This window comes from Sesamum indicum, linkage group LG11 (genome assembly GCF_000512975.1).
Source record: "Sesamum indicum cultivar Zhongzhi No. 13 linkage group LG11, S_indicum_v1.0, whole genome shotgun sequence".
Taxonomy (NCBI): Eukaryota; Viridiplantae; Streptophyta; class Magnoliopsida; order Lamiales; family Pedaliaceae; genus Sesamum; species Sesamum indicum.
In genome coordinates this window covers 6,083,847-6,101,549 of record NC_026155.1, presented here as the reverse complement: position 1 = coordinate 6,101,549, position 17,703 = coordinate 6,083,847, and the positions used below count along the sequence as shown (strand labels likewise).

At 36.9% G+C, this 17,703-nt stretch overlaps 4 protein-coding genes across 4 annotated transcripts in view; 3 read left to right on the top strand and 1 right to left on the bottom strand.

The window, feature by feature from the left end:
* On the top strand, positions 212-2,635 carry LOC105173793. Its single transcript, XM_011095671.1, has 3 exons — positions 212-225; positions 1,526-2,437; positions 2,503-2,635. The coding sequence occupies exons 1-3, from the start codon at positions 212-214 to the stop codon at positions 2,633-2,635; spliced, it is 1,059 nt and encodes a 352-aa protein (XP_011093973.1).
* On the top strand, positions 3,427-3,981 carry LOC105173792. The gene has a single exon (XM_011095670.1). The coding sequence runs from the start codon at positions 3,427-3,429 to the stop codon at positions 3,979-3,981; it is 555 nt and encodes a 184-aa protein (XP_011093972.1).
* Positions 7,584-8,756, top strand: LOC105173791 (F-box/kelch-repeat protein SKIP25-like). The gene has a single exon (XM_011095669.1). It carries the CDS (start codon positions 7,584-7,586, stop codon positions 8,754-8,756), a length of 1,173 nt encoding a protein of 390 aa, XP_011093971.1.
* LOC105173400 (pentatricopeptide repeat-containing protein At4g02750-like) overlaps positions 12,638-17,703 on the bottom strand; it is a 9,019-nt gene continuing 3,953 nt past the window's right edge. The window contains exon 4 of the mRNA XM_011095120.2: positions 12,638-14,573. Within this exon, the coding sequence (XP_011093422.2) occupies positions 12,638-14,573 (1,936 nt within the window). The remainder of the gene's footprint in view (positions 14,574-17,703) is intronic.

Below are 17,703 nucleotides of genomic sequence, written 5' to 3'. Positions count from 1 at the left end.
TATATTCGAGCTCGATTTGTTTAACTTAATTATATAAGCTTGAAATAAGGGGGGAAAAGAAAACAAACAAATCATTCTACTAGCTCTCGAGCTCAATTCAATTAACGGAGAAAAATAAAATAATAAAATGCATGTAAATGTATTAAACTATTTGATTTTAGCTCTTGTTAAATCAAATTAAGGGTTAATTACACCATCCTTTTCTACTACTATGGGTATTTGCAGGTTTGCTCCTCTGACATATGCCCTCTCTGACTAATGATGTTTAGTTAAACCTGATTATAAAATGACCATTTCACCCTTTTTTTTAAAATTTTTTATTTTGGAGTTAAATATACTTTATCCGAGAGTTATTTTGAAGTAGCATTCATCTCCGTAAACTAACAAATGCGATATTGGTCCTTTTAAATTGATTGGTTGGACAAAATTGCTGCTCGTGGCACGAATAGTTGCATAGGTCTCAATATACTCGAGCATTTTTGCAGATTAAATCATCGTTAAATTATTTTTAACTGCAAAAAATAACTTTAATCAAGGTATAGAAAAGTATTTAAAAGAAATTGACAATATGTTTCATCAAAAGTTAAATACTTTTAGGAAAATATGAATAAATATATTTTGTTATATTTTTGAAAAAATATATATCTGAAAAATGGATTTGTACTACTCATTTTTATTTAAGAAATTAAATTGTTAGTAAATTATTACCAAATTAATAATAATATTTCGGATGAAAGTTTTATTTATTTATTTATTATACTCATTCATTACTTAACTATTAGTCTATAAAATTTGAATTACATTTTGCTCTATTGCAATTAAATTTTATTTTTTAAATTAAGAAAAATATAATTAAATTGAAATGCAAAATGTTAAAAAAAAAATCCTTTGTACTACAAATATATATAATATAAAAACAATCTTGTCCAAATATTTAGTAATAGGGTTAAGTATTACATTTGTGAGTTTAGGGGGATAAATGCTACCAAAAAATAATTGAGGATGACAAGATATGTAATGGTAGATTAAATATACTAAAAAATTGTGCGATTTACCCCCTTTTACCCCTTAGGGGTACTTTAGTCATAAAAAATAGATCTCGAGGATAAAATAAAGAGTTTTTACATCAATATTTTCAACAATATCAGCAAATTTCGTTAGAGTGACTAATATAAGGGGTAATTTCTGAGATAGATATAACTTACACGGGAAGTTTATGTAATTTCAATAATAAGAAGCGAAAATCTGTAAGTACCTACAGTACTAGGAGAGGACAATGTAATTAACCTATAAATTAAAACCCTTTTGAAATTAATTCAATCACCAATAAAATTAATTTTAAATTAAGCTAGATAATGATTCAAACAAACTTTTGAACAATCATATACTCAGCTTAAATCGATCTGTTTACATCCCTAACAATCCCCGATACGAAATACTAACCCCAAATACATATTCCATATAGGAAAAAATGCAAGCAACTTTAAGGCATTCAATACGCAACACTACAACCACATCTCGCCAGGGCCAAAGAGGCTGAACTTACCCTGCAAGTTGCCCAGAATCAACTTGAATCCAATCCGGGAGATGTGGCGCTACGGGACTCTTTGGGTGCTCTTAGGAAGAAGGCCGTTTTCCTTGCCGAGGCCGAACGGCATTTCTTCTACCAGAAGGCCAAGATCCACTATCTTAAAGAGGGGGACCGCAACACCAAGTTCTTCCACGACATGGTGAAGAGGAATGTCGCTAGGAATTCCATCGGGGCAGTCACTAGGGCGGATGGGACTGTTATCACTGCTGCCGAAGATATTGCCCAAGAGTTCGTTGACTACTACACATCACTCTTGGGCACCGAGGCTCACACCCTCCCTGTTGATGATGGTGTGTTTAAATGGGGCCCCTTACTCTCCCCCGAGCATACCGTGGAACTTTGTCGGGCAGTCACGCCGTTGGAGGTCAAGGAGGCCATCTTCCACATTAGCGACAACAAAGCTCCCGGCCCAGACGGATATTCCTTGTGCTTTTTTAAGAAAGCATGGACCATTGTGGGTGATCAAGTTTGCAGGGCCGTCTTGGATTTCTTTAGGAGTGGGCGGATGCTACGGCAGCTCAACCACACTATCATTGCCTTTGTTCCGAAATCAGATCACTCCACCTCTGTTGCGGATTACCGGCCGATTTCGTGCTGCAATGTGATCTACAAGACCATCACGAAAATCATCTCGGACCGGCTAGCGCCTGTTTTGGAGCACTTGATTGACCGATGCCAAGCAGCGTTCGTTGGAGGCCGCAATATCACAGACAATATTTTCTTGGCCCAAGAAATGGTGCGGCAGTACTCGAGGAAACGGATTTCACCTCGATGTACTATCAACGTCGATCTACGCACGGCATTCGATTCGGTCTCATGGTCATTTCTCGCTCGAGTGCTTCACGGGTATGGTTTTCCACCACTGTTTATAAATTGGATTATGGAATGCGTTTGCAATTCTTCTTTTTCAGTGGCGTTAAACGGCTCCCTTCACGGGTTTTTTTCGGGGAAGAAAGGCCTAAGGCAAGGAGACCCGATGTCGCCGGCCCTCTTCCTTCTTATCATGGAATATTTCTCCCGACTGGTCAAGAGGAAAACATCTAGTTCGGACTTCAACTTTCACCCCAAGTGCGAGAAGTTGAAAATCACACACCTCCTCTTTGCCGATGACCTCATGCTTTTCTTCCGTGGAGACCTTCCATCTATCCACATCTTGATGGAATGTCTCCAAGAGAGTTCAGGGACGCATCCGGTCTCACCGTCAATACCTCGAAGTCAAGTATTTTCACAGCGGGCATCCAAAATGATGTGCTTGACGGGATTCTCGCTCGGACGGAATTTGCGAGAGGTGAGATGCCGGTCAGATACCTTGGCATTCCACTAGCGGCACAGCGGCTTTCGGTCACCAACTACTCACCGCTTGTGGATCAAATTGCCAACTGCATTTCGAAGTGGACGGGCAAATCCCTATCTTATGCAGGCCGACAGGAATTTATTCGCTCAGTATTCAGGGGGTGGAGTGCTTTTGGCTCCAAGTTTTCCCACTTCCAGCGGCGGTTATCGAGAAAATTCACCGTCTGTGCAGGAATTTTCTATGGAACTCTAGGAGGGCACCGGTCGCTTGGGAGGAAATCTTCCATCCTAAGGAAGAAGGGAGACTCGGTATACGACACATTCAGTCGTGGAACGTGGCTCTACTTGCTCGTGTATTATGGAACATCCACCGCAAGGCAGACACATTGTGGGTGCAGTGGGTCAACGGTGTCTACCTCAGAGATGCATCAATCTGGGACTGACAACCGAAGAAGGGGGACTCTCCACTCCTTCAACGGCTTGCCGAAATCCGCAACAGAGTGGTCACTGAATTTGGGTCTTCAGAGGCAACGATTGAGCAGATGACGAGATGGTCCACCCCTAAGGGTCTCCAAACGTCGAAAGCTTATGAGTACTTCAGGCCGAAACTAGCGAGGCAGCCTTGGAAAGCAGCTATTTGGAAGGCTTTTATCTCATCGAAGTACTCATTTATCTTGTGGCTTGGCTTGCGTGGTAGACTTGCTACGAGGGACAGACTTGGGTTCCTCCAAGAGGAGGATTTGTGCTCGCTATGCATCAACACCAAGGAATCGGCCAAGCACCTTTTCTTTGAGTGCCCATTCAACAACTTCGTTTGGTCACGCATCCGACATTGGCTTGGCATTAACCGGACTATGTCAATCCTTCAAAGTGCGGTCAAGTGGCTCAAGAAGGAGAAAACAGGTTCCTCCGTGCAGAACAAAGCGCGACACCTCGCTTTGGCATGCACGGTGTACACACTCTGGAAGCATCGTAACGAAGTCATCTTCGAGGGCTCAACGGCCTGTCCCGAGAGGCTCATTAATTTAGTCAAGGTTACATTGTATAGGGTCCTTTGGACACTTTTTCCACACGGTTTGACTGTTCTTAATCTTTAGCGTGGGCTTTTGTATCTCTCCGGGTATGCCCGGAGTACACTGTAAATATTATTCTTGGATGAATGAAGCTTACATTTCACCCAAAAAAAAAAAATGCAAGCAACTCTCCTGTAATATTAGCGCAAACCACCCCTTTATGAAAAAAAAATAGCAATTTTGTCCCTTTGTATTCTTTAAAATGCAACAATTTACATCCATGTGCCTTTTAAAGTGAAGTCTAGGAAGGTAAGTAAATTGCTATACTTTAAAAAACACAGAGAGGTAAATTGCTATTTATTTCTCACAAGGGAATAATTTGTTCATTTTTAATATCACGTGAGATACATTACCTTCAACCCATTTCATATATGCTCAAGAAATGATATATATATATAGATATATTATATAATTGTCAAAATACTCTTTCCAGTCTCCAGGAGAGATTTTGAGCTGAGGAATCAACATATCTCATATTCAACAGATTCTTCCTGGGAAGGCCTTTCTTCATATGTACGTGTGTATTCTTAGCTAGCTGCCCACCATTCCCCTAAAAACTGCCGAATCTGGGCTTCATCTCACACATACACAAAGATAACAGGGAGTTCGATGTAAACTACGATGCGGGCGTGGGCGTGGGTGTGGGCGTGGGTGTGGGCGTGGGCGTGGGCGTTGGCGGCGGTGAGACGAATAACCTTGAACTGTCGCGTTTTGGAATTTTCTGTATATTCTACATCAGAATAATGTACGCGTTTCTGTTTTGTGGATGATCATGAATGAATGTGACGTCCTAAGGTGCTTTAGGGATGGAAAGGTCATGACTATTGGGACAATAGCATTGAATGCCAAAAGGAGATTTAAGAAAATGATTTTAAATATTGTACCGGAAAAGAGTTTGAAATTCATTAATATTTTATAAAATATAATTGAATTGGAGGATTTGACGCAATTTTTGATATGGAAATATACAGACAATTAAAATAATTTGTTAGGCAAAATTGCAAAATTAGTCCTGTATATTAGGGGGGGTGGCAAAATTGGTCCCCTAGCTATGAGACTGGCAATTTTAGTCTTTTATGTTTAAAATTTGTAGTAATTTTGGTCCTTCTGGCCAAAAGTGATCGGAAATTGACAAATCAAATTGGGGATTAGGGTTTCGGCGACAAATGGACATTACTACACAGGTAGCATCCTACGTGGATGCTGATGTGATAAAAAAAAAGGTTAACCATCACCCACCACCACCAAGCCGGTCGCCGAAATTTTTTTTCCGGCGCGTCTCCGGCCACGCGTACCACCACTAAACTCGCCATCCTACGCTGATTCCAACCCTATAGCATGTGTTTCAATCAGAGTTCAAACATGCCCCCAATTGTTGATTATAGTCTTATCCTAAAACCTAGATTTATTTTCTTTCTCTTCTCGATTCACCGCCGTCCGACCTACCCACTGTTCGAGACCACCACCAATCAACTCCCCATCCTCCGGCGAGTTGATTGCACCCAAGCCCATCCATTTTCATCAACTATTCGGTCGGTTCTCTTCATTTTTATTTTCGTCACTTTTTCTCCGCGCCCACCATTGATTTTTCCGTCATATCTCCGTCACCAGCGATTATCTGGTTGGCGGACCAACACCTTTGTGTTCGCTCCCCATGGCGCACACATCTCTCCGATCAGTTTCCGTCAATGTTACATCCACGACTTCTCCTTAATGTTTTATTTTAGTGGCAATTTTAGTCCTATATGTTTTAATTTAGTAGCAATTTTGGTCCTTCCGACCAGAATTACCAGTCAGCAGCCATGTAAGATGTCACGTGTTTAAGTAGAGACCAGTTGGCAACCGAAACCCTAAACCCCAATTTTTCCGGCTAATTTTTGGGTAATTTTGGCCGGAAGGACCAAAATTGCCACTAAATGAAAACATATAGGACTAAAATTGCCAGTTCAGTAGTTGCAGGATTAATTTTGCCACCCCCCTATACTTACAGGACTAATTTTGCAATTTTGCCAATTTGTTATTATGGATTTAAAACCACTGTCATCGAATCCAACGATCCAAATGCAATGCAAGTTTTGTTATACTTAGAGGGTGTTTGGTTAATTATAAGATCTTTTAAGAGTTTAAAAATACTGAACTTTATTTCAAAATCGAGTTTTTAAAATGTTTGGACAAATAAAATGTTAGAATATATAAGAAGATCAGTGTTTCGTAAATAATGACGGAAAAATTCCACCGAAACATTAGAATTTAAAATCACATAAATAGATCATTTTGCACTGGGAGGAAAATGTCAATTATATGAAGGTAAAATGATATACTAACATAATTATGAGTGTGTCCCGTTTATCGGATACTAAGATTAAAGTGTTTATAAGATATTCTAAAAATAATTTGGTGAACTTAACGTTTTATACAATGAGCTTATAAGATCCAAAACATCTGTATTATTTTTAAGATCTTATAAACTCCTCTGTATTAATCAAATCCCATAGTCAGTATTATTACAATTGTTATGTGATTGATCACTTTGTTGAAATAATACAAAATCATAGCCAACTTTCTTAAATTGAACAAAAAATTCATATAATAAATATAATGTACATATTATGTGATTATACGGAGTGTGGGTGAGAGCAATTAAAACTAGAAATTCTGAATGAATTGACAGAAAATTGCCGAAAAGACGAACTCATGTCTACGTCAAGCTACAGAAATTTAGGCCGTCATGGCTGAATACTTCCGAACCAAATATAGTATGCGTGAACAGGGGATAGGAGTTGAAGCATATAATATTCGTATTTGGATGCAATTAAAATTTGAAGGGTTGATTATATTTAGATCTTATTAAAAAATATGAAATTATACCTTTTTTTTAAATAGATTTGAAATTACACTTACACCTCCTTAAAAAATTCTTTATTTACACCTAATCCCGTTTTGTTAGAACTTAGACGATAAATTCTGTCGCTAGCAAAAGAATATTATATAAAATTTTAATTTTGCCCCTATTCAATATTTGTGTGTATATATATATATATATAATTGATATATAAGAATACTGAATGAGGGGTAAAATTGAAAATTTATGTGATTTTTTTGCTAGTCTCAACATTTAATTCCAAATTCTAACAAAAGGGGATAAGTGCAAACAATGAATTTTTAAAGGGGTTGTAAATGTAATTTCAAAATTTTTTTAGGAAAAGTGTAATTTTACATTTTTAGAGAGGGTTTAGGTAAAATTAACCCAAAATGTAATATAGCATGCATAAATTCAGACATCCCACATGTTGTTGACGACATGGTAATTAAGAACTAAGAACCAAACTGGAAACAGATAGCAGGTTGTTCTTTGCAACAAACATGAAGCATTTATTGTTCTAAAAAGTTGAAATTGAACAGTTATGCAATTCTGAGGGTTGCATCACCTAAAGCAGTTGCAGATGGAATTTTTAAGTATAGAATTTGTCCTATGTGCTTTTACAGTAGTTGAAAAATTCATGTGTTGATGATCTATGATGCTTGCAGCAGTTCATGCACGACCTACTCCACTTGGCACAAGAAGCCGACCATGATGATTATATAAGCCTGAGGGCCGAGGAGACACCGTTGTCACATACCGAACCATGAGTGCTGCTAAACGGCGCTGTAAGAACAGAGATATCGTATGTGAGAACGATGAAAACCAGCAGGAGCACTTGGAAATTGAGTCGGTCTTACTTCCTGGCTTGCCGGACCATCTGGCTCAGCATTGTCTTTCGACTCTTCATCCTTCCTTGCTCTATAATGTGTGCATGTCGTGGCGTCGCTTTCTTTATTCTCCCTGCTTTCCTCCGTTTTTCTCTCTATATGCTCTCCTGCGTCCAAATTCAGCAACGGCTCCGTTGGCCAACTGTGTCCAAGGCGACTGCCAATCACACTCGGTGGCGTTCTTCTGCTTTGAACCGATTTCATCGAAATGGAGATCCCTCCCAAGCCCTCCATCTGATCCACCTCTCTGCCTCCTTCGTCGACATCCCTCTTTCATATCGAGGAACCTCCCTGTACAATCAATAACGGCGTCAGGGCGTTTAGTTCTATTAGCTGCCAACACTCATGAGCTTCTCCCTGCACTCACTCGTCCATTAGTCTTCGACCCTTTATCCAGCAAGTGGAATTTTGGACCTCCATTTTCCGCTCCTAGGCGGTGGTGTGCCACCGGCTCAGTACATGGTATGGTATACGTTGCAAGTGGCACAGGCGCACAGTTCCACAGTGATGTGGCAAGGTCCCTTGAGAGATGGGACATGTCAAAGAGTGAAACAGGTTGGGATTGGGAAAAGATGGCGTCTCTGAGAGACGGAAGGTTCAGTAGAGAAGCCACCGAGGCGCTCGGTTATAGAGGTAAACTTTACATGGTAAATGTAAACGGTAAAGCAGTAAAAGAAGGGGTTGTTTATGATGCTTTGATGAATCAATGGGAAGCTATGCCAAGGGGAATGCTGCAGGGATGGAACGGGCCAGCAACAGTGGATGATGACGTTATGTATGTTGTGGATCAGGAGAAAGGTTCATTGAGAAAGTACGATGGAGATAATGATCGTTGGGAAGAGATGATTGAGCCTTTAGAGCATCTGATAGGTGCTGAACATATATCAGCCGGTCGTGGAAAAGTCTGCGCGGTTTCAGCAGACGGAGGGAAGATTGTTGTGGTGGACATTCTGACAAGACCACCTAAGGTTTGGATGGTGAATCCCCCACAAGGAATGGAAGTTATTGCTGTCCATATATTACCAAGAATGATTCTTCCAGATCACTGAGAACTATTGCGATCCAATTTTCTGAACTCTGCACTAAACTGTCAGCAACAGAAAAATGCAAGGTTTCATGAAAACATAAGCAAGAAAGAGGAAAAGATCAGTTTATTCTTGTACTCTAATTACATTACTTCTCAACACACCTTGTTCTCATTCATTATGTTCACTTGAAAAGGCTTCAACAATTGTCAGGACACAGCGTTAATGAACAACTCATAGTAGCCTTGTGAGCAACAGAGCAACGAAGATGGCCCGTTCTGTAGCTGCTAAGATTTAGATACATGACAAAGTCCACGTATGCGCATGATTTTACTGCTTTCTTTTGCAACTTAGCTTCTTTGCACAGAAACCAACTACTTGATGCTGCTACAACGAACCTCTTCCGTCTAAAGGTTGCATAATTCATTTGGTTTTCAGAAAGAATTGAATGCTCCTTACAGCATCAGCAGGCAGTTCAGCACAACAAGAAATTAGCTTAGATCTTTGCAACAGATGAATCAAACTTTACAGCAAAGATATGCTACCGGATAAGTCGTTTCCTGCTAACTTCAACTAGCAGTTTTACATCGAAAGACTGTCTAACATTGAGCAAATACTTATTCCTTTTGTTGCATCTTATATATGAGCCAACACATAATTACACGAACTTTCTGCTTTTAGACCTTGCTGTCGGGAAAGAGGTCTACATTGTTTAGAGCTCAATGGTGAAATCCTCTTAATAACACGAATCAGGTCCTCTGCTAGCCAATCGTTGCACTAATCAAGAGTTAAACACTTGATGCTGAAGTTTTCAAATTTTCTTGGCCATATAACACCATACCAACTACTACAAAGTGTTGCAATAATATACATCCTCCAGTGGATTGCAATGAAATGTGCACAAGTTAACAAGAAAAACACATCAGACATCTGGTAGATAAACAGATGACTGTCTTAACATATACTAAAGTATGTTTTTATTTATTAGTTCATACTTGGGAGACTTGGGTTTTTCAAATTTAATACATAAACATATCATGAAGAAATCAACAACCTTGATTATCTGCTATATATTTAGGCAATCAAGGGTGTGCACTATTAGCCAAGACCTACACTTTTGCAGAAGGAAACTGCATCCAACATATATAGAGATGAACAAAAACAAAAGAATATTAAAATGGGAAAAAAGGGGTCTTTTTGTAATATGCAAAAACATTAGGGTGCATAATAGAATTAATGTGGAAAATGACAAGATGAAAACTTCCAATTAGAATATGCCAAATTAAGCATGTGATTCAGAAGCCAATCCTGAAAGTTTCTCAGTAGTAGTGAACAACTTTACTGCAAACTTTTCAACCACTCCCACCATCTCCTTCTTGTTGGCATTGTATTGTATCTATATATATCTATCTATGTATGATGATATCAAACCTAAAACCTTATCAAATATTTCACTTCTGTCTCATGTGCTCATCCATGCTTTATCTTATGAGGTGGAAAGCCACATAAAAGCTGTAATAGAGTCCCTCAACTTTTATCTTAGCTAACATTTACAATTTTTTAATACATTATTGTGAGATTAATTGATAAATATTTATAAAATTTAATTAATTAGTAAATAAATTATAGACACAAATTTTCTGATTATATCAAAACTTGAATGAAATAAACGGAAGCTTATTATAAAATTCGAGAGCAAATTATATTAGTTAAGAAATTAAGTAGGACATAATGATAATTATTAAAAAGAATAAATAATATATATATATATGTTTGTTACACTAAGCACACACGTATTTTAGACACACTCAATTAAAAAAACACACACACACATAGCGGAGTAGGTATGAAAATTTTGAATTTTAAGTTATATTAATTTATATAATTATATTATTTAATTGATCTGTTTACTAAATATAATTATATTGATCGATGTATTATTTGACCAGAATATTTTATGAGTTTGATTATTTAAATTAATGTTGAACTAAATATCCTATTTGATTTAGAGATATTGTAGTTGGTTAATTAAATTACTAGATTTGTTAGATTTAATCATTATTATGATTGATTTACTCAATTTTATTGGGCTTATTGATCAAATATTTAATTATACGTATTTGTGTTTAATTAAATTTTATAGTAGCGAGAAATATTTAGAAATTATATTTAAGAAGTATTAGGAAATTTTATTTGAAAAATATTGTATTTATTATATAAAAGGCAATATGAGATTTCTGTAATAATTTAATTTAGGAATGTTATTAAGAACAATGGGTATAAAAATATGAAGGGTTTGATTAAATGAATTCTTATGAGTTGGTTGATAAATTAAATATATACCTGGGAAGTTTAGAAAGCTTAACTAATTAGAAAATAAAAGAACAAAGATTTAAATTTCGATGGAAATGAAATATTAAAAGGTAGTGGAAAATTGTACGAATAATATTAATATTTTATTTAAAAATTACCATACTTTCGAAATATTGATTATATGCATTATAACTTATCACAGAATTTGGGGATAAAATAGAGGATTGAACAGTTCCCTATTTCCTAATTAAAAGCGTTGTAAGATCGATGTAAGTAAATGATTTGGTGTCATCTATACGTGTCCTTTTTATCTAGTTATTACTTTTATTATTAGGCTATATATGGTTTGTGCTGGTAATAGCTTATGAGAAGAATATGGTTAATTGATGGTTTAAGTTGAGCGATTAATTGGTGAAAGCAAAGTAAGTAAATAATTAGTGTTATTTATATATGTTTCTTTTATTTGTGGTATTACTTTTATATAAACCTGTGACCGTATTGAAACTGATTTATCTGAAAATGTACGAGTGGTGAATGATTTAATCTGAATGATTATATTGTGAACGTGAAATGATAAAATGCATTGAAATATTCCATTTGTTGTGTGATATACCGTTGGTGTCTGAAAATGAACATAGGTCGATATGTGGGTACATATATATATATATATATATAAATTTGGAGATGAGAAATCATGTGAGGATGTGGTGACGATGAGATTACATATGCATAATGAGCAGGTATTATGTGCATATTACATATATAAACAGGTTTACTTTAAGTATGATATCGTAGTGCCGTTAGAAGGTGCTACAATTTAGCTGAATGATATAACCTACTCAGTCAATGGGGAGCTTGTAAATTCAGCAAACTTGCTAAATAGCTCCATAGCCGAATTCTCATCCGTTTCTGACGAGTCTAGGACAAGGGCATGTGTCATAACCAAACGTTGCACCCTATATCTACTGTAAGGATGCCTTGGTACCACTGGTAATTCTTATGCTACTGTTTTATCATGTTTTTTCTCTTAGACATATTCCTGGATTATCCATAATTGTGTCATAATATTGTAAAAGGTATATAAGTCGCTTGATCGCAATCAATGTTAACACTGCATAATCACATCAGACATGTATCATTCTGTTTTTGCTCTATACAAGCAGACTGCATCCAGAGAAATAACAGAAAATGTAAGCTCATATACTCATAAAGAAAGCACATGATTTTACCTCTTCATTCACATGTGAACCTGTGGCGGCTGAACTTCCAGCGAACTATAAATGTGATATAATCTACACAAATATTTGCTCTTCCTTGGAAATATATCAAAAAGTGCCTGTTTCACTTGTCACGCTTTGGTTCACTAGCAGAAATCAATTTGACATCTCAATCGCCCCTTTCCCTCGTACAAGTAAAGGGCTTCCTGGGAATAATCCACCCCTTTAAGGACAAGCTTTGTATAAAACACCATTAATGCCAGCCACAGTATCGAATTCCCAGTCCAGAATTTAATAGAGCGTCAAGTTCTGGAGCTCTAGGAAATCTAGCAATGATCAAACAGAAGAAGTTGAAATGAAACCTCGACATATCTCTTACCCAACCTCCTCAATAATTAAAGAGAGCCCCTCCAACTCTTTGTATATGTCTTCAGATCGAATATGAGACTTATCATTATATGAAAAGCAAGAAACAGTTCCATTTATATCAATCCAGCTGCATCCCAGTTCTTTCTTTAATTGGCTTTGTTTTAGTTTTGTTCGGATATGCGCCGCATCCCTCCACATGCCACGGGCAGAATATATATTTGATTGAAGCACAGACATCCCAACATCACAAGGCTGATAGCCTAAAATTTTTTCTGCAATTACATCGCCTAAGTCATAGTTTGCATGTATACTACAGGCGCTCAACAATGTTTGCCATGTATACACGGGATGATCTACAGGCAATTGATTGACTAATTCGAAAGCTTCAGCAACCAGACCTGATCTACCAAGGAGATCAACCATGCAGGCGTAATGTTGTGGTTTTGGCGTCAGTTTCCACCTCTCCATTAATTTAAAATACTTCCAGGCATCAGTAATTAGTCCAGAATGAGCACAGGCAGTCAAGAGGACTAAGAAAGTGACATGATCAGGTTGACATCCAACATGAGTCATACAACGAAAAAGATTAAGGGCTTCCTCGGCAGAACAATGATGTGCTTGTGCCACGAGCATTGCATTCCACGCAGCAGTATCGTGATTGTGCATTGTTTTAAATATTAGAGAGGCATCATTTATGAAGCCACATCTAGAATACATGGATATCATTGAACTCATAACCATGTTATCATTTTCACAACCAATTTTGAAAACGAAAACATGCATTGCTTTCCCCCAACTCTGCAGTGCAAGAATACCACAAACTGATATCACACTGGTTAAAGTACTCTGATCAGGCTTCAATCCATCAGACAACATTTTTACGTACAAAACCAATGCTTCTTCAGTTTGATATCCAGAGATTAGAGTGTTCCATGAGGTCTCATCCTTCATAGGTATCCCCTCAAAGAACTTACGAGCAGTAGTAATATCATCTTGTTGAATATATCCCCATAGCATTAGATTCCAGGAAATTACATTCCTCTCCGGCATTTTCATAAAGAGATCATGAGCATCTTCTACTTTTCCATTATGAACACAACCACTGAGCATTGTGTTCCATGCAACGACGTCCTTGTGGGGCATTTTATCAAATAATTCTCTAGCCGATTCAATTCTTTTATGATCCAAATAACCCTTAATAACTGCAGTCCAAGCAACAGTGTCCTTCTCAGGCATCTCATCAAACAATCTCTTAGCTCGCTCCACCTCCCCCACTCCCATAAAACACCTTATCATACAAGTCCAAGAAGCAACATCGCGTTCAACCATTCTCATAAACAAATCATACGACTTGTCAACACTCCCATTTTCCCCATATCCTGCCAACATAGCATTACACAACAACAAACTTTTACTTGAAGCTTTATTAAACAAGCTCTCAGCATCATTCACCGCCCCATACCTAAAATACCCCTCAATCATCATTGCCCAGGAAACATCGTTCTTCACAGGCATTGCATCGAAGAGTGCTCGACCTTCCTCAATCCTGCCGCAGTTCACATATCCTGAAATCATAGAATTCCAGCATGCCACATTCTTCCTTTGGACTAAATCGAACAACGCTCTCGCCTCATCCAACCTTCCGTTCTTTGCATACCCACTCAACATCGCAGTCCAAGAAATGACATTCTTAATGGGCATGGAATCAAAGACTTGACGAGCCTCACGAATCATCCCGTTTCTAATGTACCCGGAGATCATGCAGTTCCATGTGACCACATTCTTGTGGGGCATTTCGTCAAACAATTTACGAGCACTGTCAACATCGCGTTTCTTGAAATAACTGGTTATCTTTGAATTCCAATGGAATAAAGAATTTGCTTCAAGCTTTAAACTACGAAGTAAAGAGTAGGCGTTGCTGAAATTTTTGCCCACGAACGCCCTGCATCCCAATTTTACAAACATATGTTCAGAACAATGTAACAGCCATCGGGCTAGACCTTATATAATCTTTTCCTTGCAATTTTGGGGTGACAAAAGTATCTCTTCAATATTATAATTCAAAGAGGTAAGAATGTAAAAATTAATATATTCAGCAATGTTTACTAATAATACATTAACGAAAATCATTAACTTTTTAATTTGTATGCATATATACATTTGTCATCTTACGCTTCATGAATATCCGATGAATATAAAATTGAAAATTTATGCGTTGTTTTTGCAAATACTTATAGAATCAATATTAAGAATAATTACATTCTTTTTTTTTTTCCCCTAAGATTTGGTATTTAGGTAAACTATATGTGGTTTACAAAATTATATCAAATACTCTCTGAAATTTATCTATTCATCAAATAGGTCCATTCGTTAATCGAAATTTATGAAATATAAGAAAATAAATATTCATACTTAATCCTATTTGACTAACTACTGACTTATTACAAGTTAAATAAAAAAAATTATGACCGTTAATGAGTTAATTGGAGGTATATATGAATTTTTATTTATTTTTTTAATGTAAGTCAATTTCGTAAATTTGACTAACGGAAGAATCTATTTGTTTGACCGACTAAAACATCAAAGATATTATATGTAATTTTCCAAACTATAGGGGAATTTATGTATAATTATACTAAAGATTTATTTGGTTCAAATGAAATGAAAAGACAAATGGAATAGGGAGGGGAAGTGACGGGGTGTCGAGGGTTGCCCGCGCACTCAACACCCTTGATGCACATTTGGCCACGCAACCACTCAATCCGGCCAACCAACAACCTTCGGACAGACGCTGGACTTTCCCACTCAACTCGGCCAACCAACAACCTTCGGACAGACGCTGGACTTTCGCAGTCTTAGAGTTTTAGGCATAGGTCTTTTGTCTTGTACATGTTGTACGCTTGTAAATATTTTTGTTTGCTCAAGGAACGTTATGGCTCCTGAGGTGTGATGTTCAACCTTTTTTGTGTCTATTATTGTTAATAGAATGAGCTCTTGAAGCTTGGTGTAGTGTTGCGTGCTAGTGTCCCCCTCAAGGCGATCCTCTTGTGCTAGCATCATTTGTACAATGTATATACAACTTGCTATTCAATGAAATCCACATTTTGAATCTCGTGCTCAATTTACTACTTTTCTATTGCACACCAGAAGATGTCCGAGAATGGTATGATTTTAGAGCTATTGCTTCAATTCATACTATGTCACCAAGTTTTTCGAAAATCTTGAAACTTCCGGAATAGATTAGTGGGGCAGCTTTTTATTCTTGGCAAAACAACTCCCACTTAAAGAGATGCGATGTTTTGGAGATAAAAGTCGTATCAGCAGCTCCAGAAACTGCAGGAAAGGGGTCTCATCCAACATTTCATTTTATGAAGCTGTAGAGGCCAGATATGGTAGCTTTCAACAAGATCAAAACTGCCTCAGGAGAAGCTCCCCTAGTATCAGCCATTAGTGAAGACAATATTTCTACCAGAACAGCTTGGGGATTATGGGTCTGTCTCACAAAGATGGACAAAGTCAAGTATCCATTCAAAATTTTCTCCAACAAAGTGAATGGATCGTTCCTGTTAAATTCCATAACGGGAAAAAGCATTTAGTTCGCAGAAAGCTTATTTGAAAAGAAGAGGATGCTAAATTTATGAGAATAAGCTGCCGGCAACCGAATCAACAAGAATGAAGACATGCAACATATTGCATGTTGGGCAATGACATAACCATTTATAACCTTGCTGTGAAAAACAAGAGAAGTCCCTGTTCGGGTCACACAAAGTAAACCCGAACCAGACTAGGACAAGAAAAAAAGAAAAATTTTTACAAACAGAAGTAAAATTTAGAAAATATAAAAAAGTAAGGATAAGACTGTAGGCAGAAAATGACAAATGCCAACAATCAGCAAAACAAGAAAGCCAGCTGGAAATCACATGACCGACAAGCCATTATGACCAACAATTGAAAAGGACGCGGCAATGATGAACGCAGTGACGTCATTCGAAAAAGACAAAATGATGACGAATGCAATAACGTCATCAAAAAATAAGTTTGGAATCCGAATTTGAAGTCCGCAGCCACTTATAAATAAAGATACAATGAAGCATAAGAGGATTATCAAAAAACTTCTCTGACTCTTCAAAGCATTAGAATTCTGAGTCTTTTCAATCTTTTATAGTATTTTAACCTTTCACTTTATGGGGGTTTCCCCCGAGTCAAGTCCTCTATAATATGAGAGGCTAAACAGTTGTCTCATCCAGCGGAGGAATAATATCTATGTAATATTTCCTATATTTTTTCAATAAAAGTTAGGCTTCTGTTCAACCAGTTTGTCCAAAATTCTATTAAATCCCTGTATTGGAGTCCCTTCTATGCCCTAAGGTAGGAAACGAAATAGGGTTGTGCTGTTTGTTACTGAAGGAGTCAAGTGCTTGCGAACCATCTGCTACAATAGTGTGGTTGGAAGAAGTCCGTAAAACCGAGGACTTGGAATACCCGAAAACAGAGCGGTCAAAGCAAGGTATGAATTTATGGGGTCTTAATTTATTTAGAAAGCATGTTGGGCCGTCTTAATTTCATGAAAATGGATTATTAAGCTATTTCCTTTGAAAGGGTAAAATGGTCATAAAATAAGCTAAATGACCAAATTTACGACAAATTGAAAGATAAAGGATTAAAACTAATATTGTTAAAGTTAGAGGACCAAAATTAATCCGTGACAAAGATAAAAGACTAAAGTTTTCTTTACCCCACAGAAGTATTACTTTATTTAGTACATATAATGTTAACATTGTTTAATAATTTTTTCATATACATAAGAACAAAAATATTCTTCACAAATATTTATGGAAAGTATATTAGTGTTAAAATCGAAGTAATTGTGCATACTTGAATAAATTTTATATTATTTAATCATAATCTTTACAAAACAAAAAAAGTAATATTTAATAATTCTTGACATAAATTTAATTAATATCTTTTTTTTTGAAAAAATATATTTGCAAAACACGCAATGTGCAATTTATTAGTAAAAAAAAAAATGAATGTAAAAAAGAATTCCTGAAAAAGAATGAAAAGAATTTAAA

Coding starts and splice junctions, on each gene's coding strand:
- LOC105173793 (XM_011095671.1), top strand. Junction 2,438..2,502: donor CTCGCTCGAGTGCTTCACGG/GTATGGTTTTCC, acceptor CTTCTTTTTCAG/TGGCGTTAAACGGCTCCCTT.
- LOC105173792 (XM_011095670.1), top strand. CDS start 3,427: ATGACGAGATGGTCCACCCCTAAGGGTCTCCAAACGTCGAAAGCTTAT.
- LOC105173791 (XM_011095669.1), top strand. CDS start 7,584: ATGAGTGCTGCTAAACGGCGCTGTAAGAACAGAGATATCGTATGTGAG.